Source organism: Diuraphis noxia, unplaced genomic scaffold (genome assembly GCF_037042655.1).
Source record: "Diuraphis noxia isolate RWA-SAM2 unplaced genomic scaffold, SU_Dnox_SAM2 contig0001, whole genome shotgun sequence".
Classification (NCBI taxonomy): domain Eukaryota; kingdom Metazoa; phylum Arthropoda; class Insecta; order Hemiptera; family Aphididae; genus Diuraphis; species Diuraphis noxia.
Window position 1 is genome coordinate 56,752,739 of NW_028301711.1, and position 19,396 is coordinate 56,772,134.

Here is a 19,396-nt window from a genome sequence, read left to right on the forward strand (position 1 = left end):
TTATTTTTTAACTGCTACTGCAAAAATATGTTAAGAGCATTGTCTTAAATTTTTAAGATTTTTTACTCAAAAAATAAATTTTTATCGATATTAATTTAAAAAAAACTAATAATGTTCGAAAATTGCATATGCCTATCAATAGTTCAACTTATGTCGAACATTTTTTAAAATTGCATGGTGGATAAAATATACTTATATAAACATTCGGTGAAAATTGCATGTATTGTCAAAATACAATGGTCATTTGTTTTAAAGTTACATCAAAAATCAAAATCGATTTTGTCGAAAACTGAGTGTGTGCGTCAAATTTTCCGTTTTCCCCTTAATTTTTAGTTTGTTTATCCCGATTATTTAAAATAATATCAAGAATTTTTTACTTTTGACCCCTAAAGTACCAACTACATTCACTTTCTGATCGAATAAGGTACTGAAGTCAAAAATCAATGCACTTTTACTGCCCCAAAACGTGATGACAGACATAAAAAAAAATATTCATGGTTTTAACGAATTTTTGTCAATATTTGAACTTAAAATGCTAATAAAAAAATATTGTGCCTCTGTATTCTTATATTTTTTTAATAATTATAAGAATAAATTGTGAGGAACTTTGTATTAAATTTTCAAATATTTTGATTGGGCCAAAAAAATTTATCGACACTTCAAAAAATTTTTTTCAGAAATATTGAAAATTTCAGTTGTCTATAAATATCTAAAAAAAAGTCAAAATATTCTGAAAATTAAACCATGTAAAGAAAATGCCAATTTAAATAACCGGTAAAATTTTCATGTGTCTACGACTTATACTTTTATATAAATTATAGGTATAAGTTTTGCTCTATTTTCTTTTATTTTAGCTAATCTAAAAAAATATTCTTAATTTGTATTATAACTTTTTTAAATTAATATTATAATCGAGTATTTTATTTACATACCTATCAGTGTCAACAGCCTCAATAATTGATGGTTGTTGTTTTGTATATATACTAACAAAATGATCAGCATTAAGAACAGCAGACTTATGGTAACTACATTCTCTATGTTTACGAAATGTCTATTAAAACATCAAACACACTTAATAATATAAACAATTTATTCATAAAAACTGTAAATACTGTATTACCTTAAGAGCTTTTTTCCATGCATCAAATGCTTCTAATACCAATTTATTTAAAGGCTGATTCCCTATTCCACCACATTTTGAAAATACTACACAAAACTTGCAATAAGCACCATTTTTTATTTTTGAGTAAGCAAGCCAATTAAATTGAAGCAACCAATTATATTTGAATTTTAAACCTCTTTTCTTATTTTTTTGGTTTAAAGGAAACTCAAATGTTGGCAATGGTAACCATACATTTTTAATTGCCTAAACAGTAAAAATTATGTACACTCATGGGCGCAACTAGGGTAAAATTTATGGGAGTGCTAAAATCTAAAGCACAACACGAGAACCCCCCCCCCCCACACCTTGTTTTAGGCAAAATTATTTTATGTTTATACAAATTTAATGTTTTTATACAATCATTAAATAATCTAACATAAAAAATCAATTCAGCATATCACAATATAAATTTATTAAATAATAATGTTCATATTATAATAAATTAATTTTTCTATTATTAGTTAATGCATACTTATTTAGAATTTTTTCATTATTAATGTTATTTGTAATGTCTCTTTCAATACATATTGAAGCTAGACTTGTAAATCGATTTTGTCCCATGCTTGTTCGAAGCCAATTCTTCACTCTTCGCATGGCTGAAAAAGATCTTTCACATGTAGCTGATGATGCAGGTATTGTGATCGCAACTTGAATCAATTTATATAAATTTGGATAAACAGTTTTTTAGAACAATTACTTCTGCCTTTAAACTATTAATGCATACTCCTAAAAGGTCCTGCATAAAATATAGTAGGGTTACACAATTTTATATGTTCATAATAATATTATAATTTATAATTACTTTATAGTGGTTTATAAAAAGCATGCCATTTTCAAAATCAAGACTTAAAAAGTTATCTATTGATATTGCTAACTGTAAGCTTTCAGCTGAGAACCTTTTTTCTAAATTAGTTATCAGTTGATCAATTACACGCATATAAGCTGTTTGTCTCCAATAAACATTAACTGCAATATCCTTATCTACTTGTTCATGTTGAGCACTAGTATTGGTAAATAAAGCAAAATCGTTCAATTTATTTGGATGATTTCGTTTACGTTTTGATCCTAAACAAAACATATTAACTACCTATCAAGCTATAACTTGTTTTTATAAATTTTTATATACAATTAAATATACAAGACAAAAAATATACCTGTGGTTGGAATTTGAAGATATATTTCATTTTCCTCAGAAAATTGTTCAATTCTTGTCCAAAGGTTACTAAACGACTCATCAGATCTTAGGCTTTTGAATGTTGATATAACTCCATTAATAATATTTACTGACTTCCCTAATGTAGTGTCAGTATGGTTGCTCAATACATTTATTATAGCTAATATCTCATGGAGAATAAAAACTAAAACAATAAATTCACTTCTTCCTATTGAAGTAAGAATTCCTATTATAAACAGTTCTTAATAATTAAACTATTAAAGAGAAAAAATATATTTGTATTTATACAGTTGAAAATAACAATTACCTATTGCTTGAGGCACATTCTTATCAGCTTGATCCTCAATTTCGATCTCAAGTGTATCAACAATAGCAACATAGTTTTCAATGATGGCTTTACAATTTTTGAACCGACAAACCCAACGAGTATCGCAAACCCTCATTATAGAACCTTTTTTCAAACCTAATTTCTTTTGTACTTCACATAATTTAATATTGTTTGTAGGCTTTGAAAAGTGAACATATACCGCTTCAAGGGTATTGAATACATTACGAGCCTCCTAAATCAAAATTTAAATAGGTACATAATATTATACTATTTGTTAATATATTTAATAAAAATTTTTAAATGTTATACCTTAATTGATGTACATACATCCACAACAACTAAATTTAAACGGTTTGCCATACAATGTATGTAAACAGCAGTTGGATGGTGCTCTTTTATTTTAGTTTATGCACCATTTAAGTGACCAGACATAACACTGGCGCCGTCATATGACTGTGCTACAATATTTACATGTTGTAGACTATTTCTTGGTTTTTAAAAAAATTCAAATATGGTTATTACAATCTGGTCTGCCTTTTGACCACTAGACACATCAACAAACCCTAAAAACCGTTCATGAATATTTAACTCAACTGTGTATCTAATACATATAGATAATTGCTCTTCTTTATGGCATCTAAAACATTAAGTATTTACTAAAAATAAATGAATATTAAATATTAATCCTACATGCAAGACTATATTACTAAAATTACTTTGCTTCATCACACATCAGAGCAAAAAATCCAACAGAAGAAACCTCATTTACAATAATTTCATTAACTTCATCGGTGCATAATTGAATAATTTCATCTTGGATTTTCCAACTAGTATAATTAACATGCCGGTTATGCATATTTTGAAATCCAGGTACTGATTTTACATACATGTTGCATAACTCTTTGAAATTACCTTAAAATTAATTATTAATTTTTATTTTTAAATAGTTAAATAATAAGTAAATATAAATCTAAAGTTAAAATCAAGAAAAAAAATTAATCCTATACTGTAAGCTAATGTTTATTTTGCTAAGCTCAAAACTTAATTCTATATTTTTATTTAATTGTATTCAAAAAAATGCTAATATTATATTATTTTTAAAAATTACCTTGATTAAGTGAAGTAGTTTCTTCATAATGGCCTCGAAATGCCATTCCTTGTTTACTGAGGTATAAAACTATATCTATAATATGGCACATATAGTTTCGATTTTGCTTAATTTCTTCTTGATGTACAGCAGACAGTTGTGATAGTACACTTCCAGCCGTTTTAGCTGATATACTAAGAGCCAGTTTTGAAACAAATGTCAAATGGCTCTTAGAAGAATTATGTTTCTTCATTCTTTCTGAAAGCTATATAAAATAACACAGTAAGTATACAATTTAATTTTCAAAATCAAATAAATCTTATTTTATTTATGTATGTACGATTTTAACTTCCGACTTCCCTAGTCAATCTAACCCACAAGTTGAGCATTTAAAAGTGTTAAATCTAGGTATTCAAATTAATTATTTAAACTTACTTTATGCCAGTTATTAAATCCTATTGTTGTCCAAGTATCTTCCATATTTTTATTACCAAACATCCGACAAGCATAACAAAATGTTGCATCGCACATAGTACTGTATTCAAGCCAATTATATGTATTGAAATATTCACTGCTGAATGACCTAAACTGAGAACCAAATTTTGTTTTTGGATATGCCTGAAATAAAAAAAAAGAAAATTAATATTTGATACCTATAAAATTATTATACACAATAAATTACTACCTTTTCTAAATATCAAATTGAAAAAAAAAAAATGTGTCAAATAAAAATAACTAAACAAGTGTAATTTCTTAAAATATGGATGTTTAAAATATTAAGCATATAATATTATAATAATAAATCTATGCTTAGGTACTTTAAAAATAAATCGTAATAAGCACAAATAGTTAATCCACTTACTGTTAGTATGGGGCGCATAGGTCCAGTTTCTATGTTTCCCAAATCATTGCAGTTGTGTTCGACTACATTTATTTTATTGATCGATGGAATAATGGGATCATCAATATTATCTTCCTCTAGAAGTTGGTCATTCGTCAAAGTAGGATTTTTAGTGGTGACACGAGAATTTGTTTTATTTTTATTAAAAATACTAAAAATTTTAGTTTAAATAGAGTTCAAGACTCAAAACAAAAATACGACAATGTAGTATGTTATACGTACAATCGTCAATCGTTAACTCGGCTGATCTAAAATGTGGCAGGTCCGATAACCACGATGTGCATTGTGCAAGTGTACATTGTATATTTGTATAAAATATACACGCAACACGCAGCCAAATTTAAAATAACTATAATGTGGTGTCTATATTTTTATCATCAAGTACCAAGTACCTACCAACTAACTAACAAGAGAGTAAAAAATCAAATAACACAAAATATTATAGTGGTGAATGACGGGCCCGTATGGCGTATTATTGTACCCAAATGGAAATATTGTTTACAAGACGTATATAAATAATTTTTAAATCCGTATTTGATAACGTCGTATTATATATACGTTGTTATAATATATTGAATTCTATTATTAATTTATTGTATTATGCCGACAGTACACTCTTCACTCTCTCCTCGTCACACTTATTAACGGAGCGGTGGTAAGTGGCGACGATATCAGATATCTACATAGTACATACTGCTGCCATTATAAAATTAACGGCGGTTGTTGAGCGTTGATCGGGAATCTAGGAAAAAATAAAACCTATTGGCTATTGATTCTACGTATTGTGTACACGGTACATTTTAATAGGTAATAAACCCAATTTAATAAATGCATTTTATGTTTCCATTGACCATTAGAGGTTAAAATAAATTAGAAAAACAATATTTTGATAATTTACCAATTTTACCAGTCAATTAAATATGATTTATAAAATCAGAAGTGTTACTGTCACCGATAATGTAAAAAATCGAGTGCTAATTTTGATTTTGGAAGTGCTAAGCACTCCCAAGCCCTCCCCTAGTTGCGCCCATGTGTACACTAGGTAGTAAGAACAGTTTTTTTTTTTTATCAGAAATAAAGTCTAAACTTACAGTACATTTATCAACATCTGATAATCTACAGTTTAAGAATAAGCTTATATAATTTTCATTTGCATGCATACTTCAGTCTAAAAAATATGAAATTATTAAAAATATTTAAGTAGTTAGGCATTTGTAATGTGTATAAATATAAGTTTTAATATTGCATATTTGCATAGCTAAAAACTGCAAAACTATAAATATTATTGTAAAAGATATAATTTATAATGATTTTATAATAAATAAAACTTTACCTGATCTTGAAATACTGATACTGAAGGCGATTGTGATATTGAATTCAAAACCGGAACCAAAACTGATGTTTTTTCACTAATATTCGACATCTTAAACCAATAAACCATATTGCATAGTGTTAGTAAAAAGATTTTGGAACAGATGCAGTAATAGGTACATTTTATCCAAGTTTTTTAAACTTTAAAATGTAAATCAATTTTAAGTATTGGGTACTTACTTTATTTAGTGTACTTGGTGTTTTCGTTGAATTTTTACTAGAAGTTGGTTCACAATCATCTTGATTTGTATTTTTAGAAAAATAATCACTAATTATACGTTTTGACATAATTGTAATAGTATGGTAATAATTAATAAATAATAATTATTATGAAAATATGAAAATTATTATTGAAATTATTATTTTAAAACGCACGATTGCACGAGGTACGATCAAACGTCAAAATCACGACAAAATAAATTAGGTATATTATAAAAAAAATATATATTATATTTATTTTGTCATGGTCAGTCAGACTAGTCAGAGATAGATGTAACTATGTAAGTACTCTACAGTCTACGGCCCGCAGTTATTAGTTTATTATGGCTCGGTTATTGATAACAATAGATTGTGACGGAAATCCCGGAACGAACTATTTTGGTCCGTGGTAATGGATATAATCTGTACTGTCGTACTGATATATCGATGGGCGCGTTCATAACATAGATATCGAAACATAATGGACTGAAATGTTTTAATGTTATAATAGTCCATTGGTATCTAATAACGTAATATTACTCACAGATGTGTATCCAGTGGCGTAACTATGGAGTAGCGAGGGGTAGCGGTCGTGACCAGAAAAAATTTTATGGGGTCGCAAGAGTATCATTTTGCTACCCCAAAATTATTTATTATATTTAATGAAAAATCCCGCGTCTGTGTGTATTTACTATTTATTTATCTTTAAAAAGTTATCAAGAAAAAAATACGTTATTTGTGAATTTTCGTGTTATAAAACTGTAAGTATAATGATTATTTTAAGATAATTTAGGAGGAAGTTATGCGTATAAGTGGTACTCACCCATTATGCTTATTGGAGAAAGTGAAGCATGTAAAAGTGTTCGCTACCCCAAACATTTGCTGCTAGTTACGCCACTGTGTGTATCTACTGACTATTATAATATATATTTTATATCTTTGATAATAATTATTAACACAACTTAAAAATTAAAACCAACTATGCATTACCTCTTTTTTGCGAGAAAATCGAAACTAGCAAGAAACTTAAGAAAATGCATAAAAAAAGTTCATGGGGGGATATGACCCCCCCCCCCCCCCCGTGAGCACACCCTGTTTCCGCCTAATAGGCAGGGTATTCTGCGCGGAGTCGGGTTGTTTCCACTGTTTACTGTTTACTTTTACCTTGTATGCCATGCGAAATGCGAATATATTCGTGTCCTGTACATTATTTTTATTATGTAATTTGTAATTGTTGCTATTAGTTATTACAAACATTTACGCTCCAAAATAGGAATTAAGTGCATATTATGTGCTAATAAGTATGGATCCTTGTCAAAGGCAATTAATGTTACTTTCCATAGATTTTCGAAGGATTACGAAAAATTACATTAAGTAATTTACTTTAAATTTTAATACATAAACATTAAATCTTAGTAAAATGAATAAGGCTTGTTGTACTAAATGGTACAAGGTACAAATAATATTGTGTGTTCATATATAGTGATGATTGGGTAAAAATCGAGAATTGGAGAAACCTCAGAAATTCCAGGTCAAAACGTGAACTGCCCACAACCCTTGGACAACTGTATACTGACTTTTATCGTAACGGCAAAACAAATAGTGATTTTTATCGTACGATTTTAGTACGATTATAAATGCGTCTATTATATGTATAGCAAAAAATAAACAAAAATATTATTATTTTTTATTACTGTTCTATATGATATTAGTGAAGTTATTTAAGACGCTATGGTTTTGTTCAAATTAAGTTTAATATTTAAATGTATTAATTTTTTTAATTCTTTATTTTAACATTATAAGAGTATCTAATATTATTATTTGTTAATTTTCATACGAGTACTTAATATCATTATATATTTTTTTTATTTAAGTGTATTCAATTATATATTTTGTTTTTGTACAATAATATTTATTTTATGATTATTTAGTTTTGCCCTTACGATATAAGTCAGTATACAGTTTTGCCCAAATGAGGTTGGTCATGACTAGGTTTGCACGGTCAAAAGCCAAAATATGACTTTTGTCAAAGGATTGTGTGTAGTTCGCGTTTTGACCGGGTATTTCTGAGGTTTGCCCGATTTCGACTTTTGCCCGTTACAGTGATATTGATATGATATATTTTAATATTTAATTGATAACGTATACCACGCCTCCCTGGAGACCGTGTTCAAGGCCACAATCGCCTGATTCGGCCAACGCACAGGCCACAGAGTTTCGTACCCCTGATAATATTGAAGTTAGCGGGCCGCCATATGCCAACAGGGCAATGTTCACAAAATCGCAAGGTTGATAAGGATATTTATTAATGATAACAAAATGAATATAAATATTTGTACTGTAGTATATTATGTACTCATTACTACTTTATATAATATAAAATTTATATTTGACATTTTGACTATAGAATACGAAAAGAAATTCGTCTTTTCATTTTATTATTTATTATCACTTGTGAGATTTCATGATTTTTTAAGTCACAAAAACCACCCACGAGCAAAGGGGAACACTTTCCTCGTGACCTGTGAGCCGCACCGCGTGAGACCCGAGGGTCAAGTCGGTGGAACTCACAGGCTTTGATACACGCAGTGGCGAATGAACGCCAAAGATTTATTTGGAAGGGGGAAAACAAAGAAAAAAAATTTATATTAATAAAATAATTGGCGTAAAGTCTTAGGATAACTATGGGGATATATTTTACATGGCTGTAATAAATAATATATAATATAATGCACATGGCAAAATGCACAAAATACAGGGAAAGATATATAATATAATGCACATGGCAAAATGCACAAAATACAGGGAAAGATATATAATATAATGCACATGGCAAAATGCACAAAATACAGCGAAAAGTATATAATATAATGCACATGGCAAAATGCACAAAATACAGGGAACAGTATATAATATAATGCTACGGCTCCGACAAGCGGTTACCGGCACGGAATAATCATCATACGTCGGTATGACACATTATACTATTACATGTGTTAAAGGAAAATACCCATGGCTCCGCATGACGGTTACTGGGGCACCTATGAGGAAAAATGGAGCATAAATAGAAATACGTTGTTGTGATACATAATCAAAATGAAAAAAGAAAAGAAAAAATTGTGATACATAATCAAAATGAAAAGGAGGGAATGTTGGGGGAAATAGTTTTGTACATTACACAAATGATGATGACTTGAGTTGTGGCTGGATGACGAAAGTGTGGATGACCGATGGCTGGGATAGGCTGGCCAGTTGTCCGTCGACCCCCAAGACACGTGGTCGACAGGCCCATCGACGTCGGTCACTGGAAAAACGGAGGCTTCGCCCGACATCGGGCCCGACGTCGTCGCTTAGCCCATCATTTCGTACATTACGAGTATGGATGACTATACAAAAAACTATAAGTTGACTATTGACCACGAGGTTGATCGGATCGCAGAATGAGTGGCCCGGTGGTGTTCGTTACGTCTTGACGGGAATACGTTGGTTTAAAAAGTGAAGATGGCTGGCGAACGGTGGCCGGTCGCTGGCCGTTGTTGTCGCAATTGATGTCGTAGTAGGGAAGGTCAGGGTAGGCGTATTGCGGGATTTTACAATAATACGGGTAATTAAAATAATTGCACTGCGGCGATCGCATCGACGGACGCGACAGAGGCGCCGACGACGACATGTTACGGTGACGACGGTGAACACTGCTGCAGGCGGGGAGGTCGGGGATTAGTTATTGCATAACATAGTGGTAATCACGGGCGCGCTATTATATTAATGGGACGGTCACTGGCCGACAGGTATGCTGATATCCTAGGTATTGGGTATACCCAGTGGTTTAATAATAATAATAAGGCCTGAAATTCTGTGACGTTACACACTTATCAATATGGCGTTATTGTTGGCATAATATAGCGGCCCGACTTCAACGTTCTTATGGGAATGTAATTTACAGTCGGCTATCTAGTTGTTTTATAATGTCTATGACATAGGCGTGTCTACGGGTCTTGCTTGTCATGCACAGGCATGACCTGCGAAATTTGATCTAACTTAAATAGTTACATTATAAATTGCGGTACATAATAATATACTCTTTTTTCTTCGATTCTGATTTCATATTAAATTTTTTGATTTTCATCATGTGGACTTTTAATATCTATTACAATTATTGATAATGCTTCCCATGTTATCATTGATCATTGATAATATTTCATCCATGCGTGCTACTAATTATTGCATAGACATAACAGAATGGATTGCGCTTTCCTATGTTCACAACACGGGAATCAGTCAGCCTACATTGAGTGAGAGAGATAGACACAGATTTGTGGGCATTCATGGAATACAAATTAAATTTCATGGAATAAACAGTTTAGCGGAAATATTTAAAGTAGACTTAATTCAGAATCATTGGAATTATTAGGGCAGATGACTTCAGACTTGTTACATAATATTTGCATCAGGGGCGTTATTATTATTAGGGAGATAAATCTCCCCAAAACTTTTTTTTACTGCTAACATTTGATGAAATTAATGGTTAACTATACCATTCAAACTATGCTCTCATAGTCTCATTCCAAAGCAAACAATTTTGTTTACTTTGATTAATAAATTGTAGTTTAATTATACCTATAATTAATTAGCCGTATTATGCTTGTGAGTTGTTGCAGATCACAGGTTTAATTAAATTAATTATACTTGTATTTCTGATTCTTAAAATAAGATATGCGGGTTGTTATCGTGAACACATTCGCTCCAATGCACTTGTATAATGTTAATCCACTTATTAAGATACAGTTTCCTTGGGAAATCTATGAAAAATATGTGTAATAAATAAAATTATTTTTCTAATTTTTGTCTTTAGTAATGATACAACATACAGTGCCGAAACTAGATACTTTGGACCATAAAGCAACTATTATTTGGGGAGACTCTTCACAAAATCTATTTATAAACAGAAATTGTTAAAAATTTGAGACCTCACTAATCCCATAATAGTTATAAATTTAAATGCAACTGAAAATATCTTGGGTACCTGTGAAATCTGGGACCTCCTTTTACAACTCTGGTTTTACACCCAACCACACAACAAGTATTAACCATTGTTATTTGGTTAATGTTTTTTATGAATAACAACTTTTAGAGACCCAGAAACTTGAAATTTACTGTCTAGTTAAGTAGTCTGTATTAACTCTTAAATAGAAAGCTAAAGCTATGGTTTCCTAGAAAAGCGGTGCCGTTATCTAGCGGCCGTAATGTAGCGGTAACTGACGTCACCCATACGTTGTCTATAAATAACATCGGAGTAGGTTTCCTAGAGAACGTTGAGTGTCACCATAACGTCAAATAGCGGCGCCGTCAGTTGCATGACGTCCGTCATAGCGGTGATAAACAGTAGTTTAACGTTTTTTCGCGTGTAGCGGTGTGCATATTTAATTAATAAAATGAGTGGAAACGTGATTTGGACGAGCGAAAATGACGAACAATTAATTGATTTTGTCAAAAATCATGAAGCTTTGTACAATATAAAATCGAAAGAGTATAGACAAGCCCAGATGAAGCAAAATTTGTGGAACGAAATTGGGATAACACTTCAAAAATCAGGTGTGTATAGTACTAAAATTCAGTAAAGTAAAAAAACTCAATAAATATTAACAACTTTAATATAAAACACTTTTTTTTCAAGCTTAAATTTAATTTATTCAACATAATTTTTAATAAAATTTAGAATAGTAACATGTTGTCGTGTACGTGTTGTCGCAGATACTATTTTAATACGTTTCACTCAAATCCAATTTGGAGAGAAAAAAATTTATTTTAGATTATTGTACAGTAAAGAAAATATGCAATAATTAGTACAATACATTTTAATATAAGAATAATGAATATATTAATTATTAATATACTACAACAGATGCTTTAAGTAAAAGTAATTACCACAATAAATATATTATATAATAGCCGACCCGTCACAGCTTCGCCCGTGATTGGTTGTTTATTTTGCCTTCGGACCATGATATGTAGAATTTTTTATTCAAATATTATTGTTTATTGTGATCGGCTAGTAAATATAAAAAACGGTTTCTAGCGTTATAAATGATAAAAATAAATACTGATAAAAAAGAAATAATTTATGGTTGATAAAGATTTATTAAAGAAAATTTATTAAAGATTTATTAAAATTTATTAAAGAAAAAAAAAGAATTAAAATATGAATTTTATAAGACTTCTGAGTATATGATGTTTTTTGTTATATTTCCTGTTGAAATTAAAATCATAAGATGATTCGGGTGTTCGAGAAAATGCCACGTATAATTGTCCATGTGAAAAGCACTCTGTACGAAGATCTACACCAACGTACTTGAATGTTTGACCTTGTGCTTTGTTTATGGTAATGGCAAAAGAAACTTTAACCGGGAATTGAAGCCGTTTGAAAGAAAACGGCAAGTCAGAGGGAATCATGGGAATTCTTGGAATAAATGCAATTTCTCCTTTCGCTGGCCCTGTAAGAATTACGGCTTCTATAACATTATTTCGCAACGATTTTATTTGTAATCTTGTACCGTTACATAAGTTCGGTGGTTGAAGATTACGTAATAATGTAATTGGAGCACCAATTTTTAATTTTAGTTTATGAGGAGGAAATCCCGAAGGAGAAAGAGAATTGAGAAATTCTTGTGGATAATGAATAGCATCATCTGTTGATGTAACTGTATCAATAGATAGATATTCACGTGAGTGTCCATCGAATTTTAGAAGGATGATATCATTAATTTCTTCTGCTGTTACATTTCTTGGAGAGATTATAGCTCTTTCACATAACCACTGGTCTGATTTATTGGACAGATTAAAAACGTCTGGATAAACTGTAGAAATCAACTCTAACACGTTATTGACCACCCGTCCAATCGTGTGATTGACAGAAATGTAACCATTTTCATTTTCTAAAGTTCCATTTCCAATTTTCAACAACTGTGCTGGAAAAATATCGTCCCCTCCGCATAAATAAACTCTCATGTTTGTTCGCAAATAAAGTTTTTCAACATAGTTCCATATATGGGAAGATTTTAAGCAAGCATTAACGACATCAGCTCGAGTACCTTTAGGGATTACTGGTAAGGTTTGACGGAAATCACCAGCGAAAACGAATGTTATGCCACACATAAACTTATTATTACACCTAAGATCTTTTAATGTTCGATCAATTGCTTCGATATGTGATCTGTGACTCATTGTACACTCATCCCACACAACGAATGAGGTTTTTTGAAGAATTTTTCCATGAGGGCCATTTTTACGAATCGGACAAACGTATTCTGTATCAAATAATACATTTAACGGTAACTTGAAAGTCGAGTGAGCAGTTCTGCCGCCACTAAGGAGAGTTGCTGCTATACCAGATGAAGCTACTGCTAATGCAACTTTACCTGAGGATCTAATTTGAGCCAACAACAAATTAATTAGGAATGTTTTTCCTGTACCACCCGGAGCATCTAAAAAAAAAAACTCTTCCTTGATGATTCATTACGCTTTCTGTAATAACATTAAAAGCATATTTTTGATCATTTACTAATTTTGGTAAATTGATTTCTACAAATTCTTGTAATCGGTTATTATCGTAAGAACGCAAAATTGAGAATTCAAAAGGATCAGATGCATTTTCATTTCGAACAGGTGAGTTCATTCCAAATTCAGTTAAATATTTTTCAGACAGAAAAACAACTTTATCTTCTATTTCAATCAAACCTTTATTAAATATTTCATCAGAAAAAGTAAATTGCAAGTCATTTAATCGAGTGCGCTCTGTAAGAAGAATATCTTCACAAAAATCATTTCTGAACTGTTCCCACAAAGATTGAGGTTCAGACGGTTGGCAGAAAACTATGATTATTGCGAATAATTCTCTTAATTTTGAAGGACTTTCTGAAAGAGTTGCCTCCGCTAGAGTATTTTTCCATTGCTCGTCATTTTCTAAAAGCCCAAGAGCAAAACAGGAAGCTTTAAAAGTCGCGTGAATGACTCCATCAAAGGCCTTCAAGCTTTCAAATGAAGTAGGACCTTGTACATAATTTAGTAACAATCTTAAATGGAAGCACTCACTTTGATTTGGGTGAATCGTGTAAATTCTACCAATGGCAGTGTCCATTTTTATTCCTGGCCAACCTGGAACATCTTTTCCCCGTCTTCTCTTTAACCAGCCTCTGCTATTATCCCAGGTGTAATAAGAAGGAACTTCATGATAGAACAGTGTTTTCGCAAAATCATCATGTGAACACAGTTCAAAAAATGCAGTTAGTGTCGTTTTTCTTGGATTTTCAATAACTTGATGAAGATTATTATCATTAAAGAAAACACGCTGTCCATTTTCTAGATGAACAGCCAAGTGCTGAACTGTCGGATCTCTATCATGGATTTCAAAATTGAAAATTCTCCAAAAAGCTTCAGAAGTACATATGTATCGACCATTCAAAAAATTTGTAATCTCATCGTTTTCACGATTAACAGAAAAAGTAGCTCTATCTGATCCTTTATTAATATATTTACATATGTATTTTATCGCTTTAACCGTATGACAGTATTCTACGTTAATATGCGCATTAAAGCACCTAGATAGCACTGGACAATACGGTACAACCCAACGGTTGTCAACCACGATTTCTGTTTTACCACGAACTTTTAATATCTGCAATATAACCTCCGTCATCTGGTGATCTCCGTCGGTAAGTCGGATAACCATCATCTCCAGTTTGAGTATCCTTGACCAATTTGTGAGGGTATTTCTTACTACATTTTCCAATATTCATACATGGCGATCTAATATTTAACTCGCCGCATGGGCCATGAATCATATTCTTGCAAACTATTTCATAAAGTATAGGATCTCTGTCTTTGTTTGTTATCTCGGCAGAAATAATTTTATCAATTTCATCTGGCTGAATTTTCGTTTGTAACCACAAAAGAATGTGGCAGTGTGGCAAACCTCGTTTTTGCCATTCAACACTGTAAACATAACAATTTACATCTCCGAAAATATATTTATTTTTTAATACATGCATAAACTTTTTTAGTTTGAGATGAAAAACTCTAGAGATTATATCGTGTCTATCAAACGACTTTTGATCTTGAAATAATTCATTTTTTATTTCCGGCCATTCCGGGTTGCATGTAAAAGTAATAAATAAATCTGGACGGCCAAATTTACGAACATAAGTCATGGCATCCTGATTTTTTTCATGCATGTAACGTGGGGAGCCAGTAAAAGAGGAAGGAAGAATTACTTGTTGCCCAACGTTATTAGCATTAATATTTGCATCATTGTTAACAGCATCTCGGAGGTGAACATAATCATCCGCACGTAGTTGTTTTTGATGGTTACGAATAAAGTGTAGTCTTTCAGAAATCAATTTTGCCATCATATCTACGGCGAATTGGCTGAATAATGTTTTGTAATAATGTAGATGATTTAGACTTGTTTCTCTAACCATAAACCTATAAGAATAAAATTGCATGCAGGATACAGTTTTGGTTCGATTTTGGTTATTTTCCTGTAATATATTAATGTGATAACCGTCTTCGCCTCTAGTATACATCAATGGATATTGCAGTGCATCATAAGATCTATTCAATTCGGAAACTCGACTCAATTGTCCACTCCGACCGTGCAGAACTATATCTCTTGGACCTTTATCTTCATTAACTAATAATACAGCTACTTCATCGATGGTAGGTGCATTATATTGACCTCTGTGTTCATCTTGAGGAACTCTGTCAGCATGAATAATTAACTTAAAGTTTTGCAACCCATCAAAAGTCCTCGACTCCAGATTAGATCTAAAGCTCTGTATGAGGTGATTATTTTCACGCAAAACTGGGTGCAATGATTCAATGAGACCTCTTTTCATATTTGGAATCATATTTGTTCGAATAGATATTTGATCCGACTCTGACATAAAATATATTTGTAAAAATTTAGCATTATTTCCAATTTCGGGTAATAAACTACCTATTAAATGATGCACTTGACCCTGAATTTTAAAAAAGGGCATGAAGTTCTCTTCACTTATTTCGTTTGCTCCAAACGATGTCATTTGAAACAGAGTGTTATACCGTCTAGAATTATCAAAGAAATATTTTGATAGAGGGTGAGAATTATCAATTAAACTTTTAATTAGGTCTGGAAGATCCTCAAATTGGTGTAAAACAACTTTACCGTCAGCGCAGCAAAGTCCATGGGTTTCATCTTTCCATTTTTTTGCATGGCACTTAGGACATAATATAGTCATTCGTTCAATTTGAAGCGCTTTAATATTTAAATAATCAATCTCGGATTGATAATTAAACGCTGATTTCATACTCAAAGCGTTACGTTGCTCCTGAGCACGTGTTTGAGAACGTTCTGGTGTGTTATTTTGTTGCCTTCTGTTATACATTCGAGATGCATTGGCAGTTCTTCTGCTAATGCGTGCTCTTTGCGTTCCTCGGCATGATAATGAATTGGCCACTTACTCAAAATTTGGGTAAGAAAAAAAGGTAAAAAAACTAAGTACAAATTATGCCAGTGTGCTGATGCCAGTGACTGATGTTCTCTTAGATTGTTTACTATAATGTAATATTACAAAAACTTTAGCCACAGCAACGCGTGGCCGGGTCGGCTATAATATTACTATTTTTTTTTTTTTTATTATTATTATTTTAATAGTAATATTATAATATACAAACCTATAGAACCGTAACAACTAAAAATATTTAGTATATTTTTTGGCCGAAAGAGGGCGCCACTACTTTGATTCTGTTTTTGATTTTGTATGAACTTTATACTTTTTTTTTATTGACAAAAGTGTTACTATAACCTTCAGCGGAGTGTCGGGTTTCAGCCAAAAAAAATTTCAACCAAATCGGTTCAGTAGTTTTCTCGGTTAGCGTGGTCTAAGAAAAACCCTTACAATTTTATATAATAGTATAGATAGATAATCACAATTAATGTTGCATTGCATAACTATGCTGCCACTCAACAGCCCCTGGACCGTTGAAATAATTTTTGAATATTTCTCGTATTTGAGTGTAATTCATTTTGGCACGCACATTGTGTTCTGTTATGGGGATTAAATTTTCAGTCGGTAGTGGGAGTGCATCATCAAAATGTTTTTGACCTGGAGCAAGAACTTTTGCTCCCCGTAAAATATTATATAATATGCATGCACATGTAATCAATTTGTCTGTTGTTTCTGGGGCAGTAGCAATAGGTAGGAAAAAGAGTCTGAAATAACCACATAAAATTCCGAAAGTATTTTCAGTTGTTCTACGAGCTCTCGATAGCCGATAATTATATACAGCTTTTGATTGATCATGTACAGATTGCTGTCTTGGATAAGGTTTCATCAGGTTTTCGTGCAATGCAAAAGCTTCATCCCCTACAATGACATGGGGTACAACATTATTTGTTCCGGGTAATACTTTTGGTGCTGGTATATTGAATGTATTATTTTTTATAATTTTCCCTATTTGACTCTTTAGGTAGATACCAGCATCTCCCTCTCTACCATAGGAACCAATATTAACAGCAGTGAATTTACAATCCGCGTCAACGACTGCTAGCAAAACGATTGAATAGTACTCTTTATAGTTAAAATATAATGATCCACTTCGTTTGGGAGCCTTTATTCTTATATGTTTCCCATCTATCGCCCCTACACAGTTCGGGAAATTCCATTTTGAAAAAAATTGACTACTGTTTTGTCTTAGTTGATTTTCTGTAGGCGACGGTATAGTTAACTCAAACATCCTTTTAATAATAGCTTCAGTAACTTCTTTTATTATGACACTTATCCAAGAATGGCTAACTCGATATTGAAAAGCAAGTGACCGAAAAGATTCTCCTGTGGCCAAATGTCTGAAATAAGAAATTAAATTAAAATTTGTGTTTTAGGTTCTGACTGCTGTAAAAGATGGGCCTACGTAAGGGATTATTATATTCGGCGTAAAGGTAAACCTGGCACTGGTTCAGGTGGAGAAGCAGCAAAGAATAGGTCTGTTCTCCTATCATTCTTAGATAGCCTTCCTTCATCACAAAGACATAACACAATTACTAATGTTGTTGGAGATGAGGTTAGATTTGACGAGAGTGAATTTATGGAAAACTCTCATGCTGACCTCGAAGAAAACATCACCCAGATTGATGAAACAAAAGAAAATACGACAATCATTAATATTAACGAAGATAGTAATAAAAAAAATGGATTTTAAGAAAGACAACTTTATGAAAGATAAGAAAAAGATAAAATTAACACACTCTGAAGAACGATTACAGTTACTGAAACAAATAGCTGAACGAAATTCAACTCCTGCTCAAAATGAATTGGACGAAACCGACCTTTTCTTTAACTCCATGGCAAAAATTGTAAAGAAGCTTCCTCATAGGCGGACATCGGGGGGGGGCTTAGGGGGGCTTAGCCCCCCTAAATATTTTAATAGCCCCCTCAAAATCGAAATTTAATTATTAATGTTATTCGTTGATTTAATTATTATGTTTTCGTTTTATTTGAAAATCGTAAAATAATATTTAACCAACAAATGACGCTAATATAATATCATTAAAAATCTTAGAATATATAGCCATCAAACAATCAAATCCACCGCCACCAACAACTGACCGAATTCATTTAATTTACGAACACGCGGTCACGCGGATATCCCATAGACGACGCGTTATCACGTCTTATCGGTATGCTAGGCGGCGGTTAGGTTACTCATGATAGAAACGGTCTCTCACGTGCCGCGCTGACATTCTGATAATAATAATTATTATTATTAATTAGTGTATAATCACAGATATATAAAAATTTTTATATATCTGTGTGTATAAAAATTGTTTAGGTTTCAACGTTTTTGTGGTTATGACAATTGAGTATTGACGCCATTGACGGTTAATATTGTTGAATACGAGTATACAACTATAATAATACTATAATAGTTTAATTGGTAGTTCGGTTGACTCGGTTGAGTGTTGTGACGTAGACGTTAAGTGTTTTGATTTTTGAACATGGCAAATTTGTTTAGTATTTTTAATGTGAAAAAAGATCTTAAAAAGAAAGAAAAAATAAAAAATGTTAACAACATTGAAACAAACCTCGTTTACAATGACGACTTGGATGATTTACAATTAGAAGAAGTTAATAACGAAACTGGTG

The 19,396-nt window shown here is 31.7% G+C and overlaps 1 protein-coding gene and 1 pseudogene across 1 annotated transcript; both read right to left on the reverse strand.

Annotated features, from left to right (window-relative positions):
- Positions 1-1,743: 1,743 nt before the first annotated feature.
- LOC149060985 (zinc finger MYM-type protein 1-like) lies at positions 1,744-4,808 on the reverse strand (annotated as a pseudogene).
- Positions 4,809-10,158: 5,350 nt separating this feature from the next.
- LOC149060986 (uncharacterized) lies at positions 10,159-16,123 on the reverse strand. The gene is made up of 6 exons (XM_089230797.1): positions 15,521-16,123; positions 14,884-15,109; positions 13,956-14,531; positions 12,824-13,636; positions 12,571-12,730; positions 10,159-10,240 (listed from the first exon to the last, which is right to left on the reverse strand). Exons 1-6 carry the CDS (start codon positions 16,121-16,123, stop codon positions 10,159-10,161), a joined length of 2,460 nt encoding a protein of 819 aa, XP_089086923.1.
- Between the last annotated feature and the right edge of the window lie 3,273 nt (positions 16,124-19,396).

Coding starts and splice junctions, on each gene's coding strand:
- LOC149060986 (XM_089230797.1), bottom strand. CDS start 16,123: ATGATTCCAAATATGAAAAGAGGTCTCATTGAATCATTGCACCCAGTT. Junction 15,110..15,520: donor GAGATGCTGTTAACAATGAT/GCAAATATTAAT, acceptor ATTTCTGCCGAG/ATAACAAACAAAGACAGAGA. Junction 14,532..14,883: donor TTATATTGCAGATATTAAAA/GTTCGTGGTAAA, acceptor ATCTTCATCAAG/TTATTGAAAATCCAAGAAAA.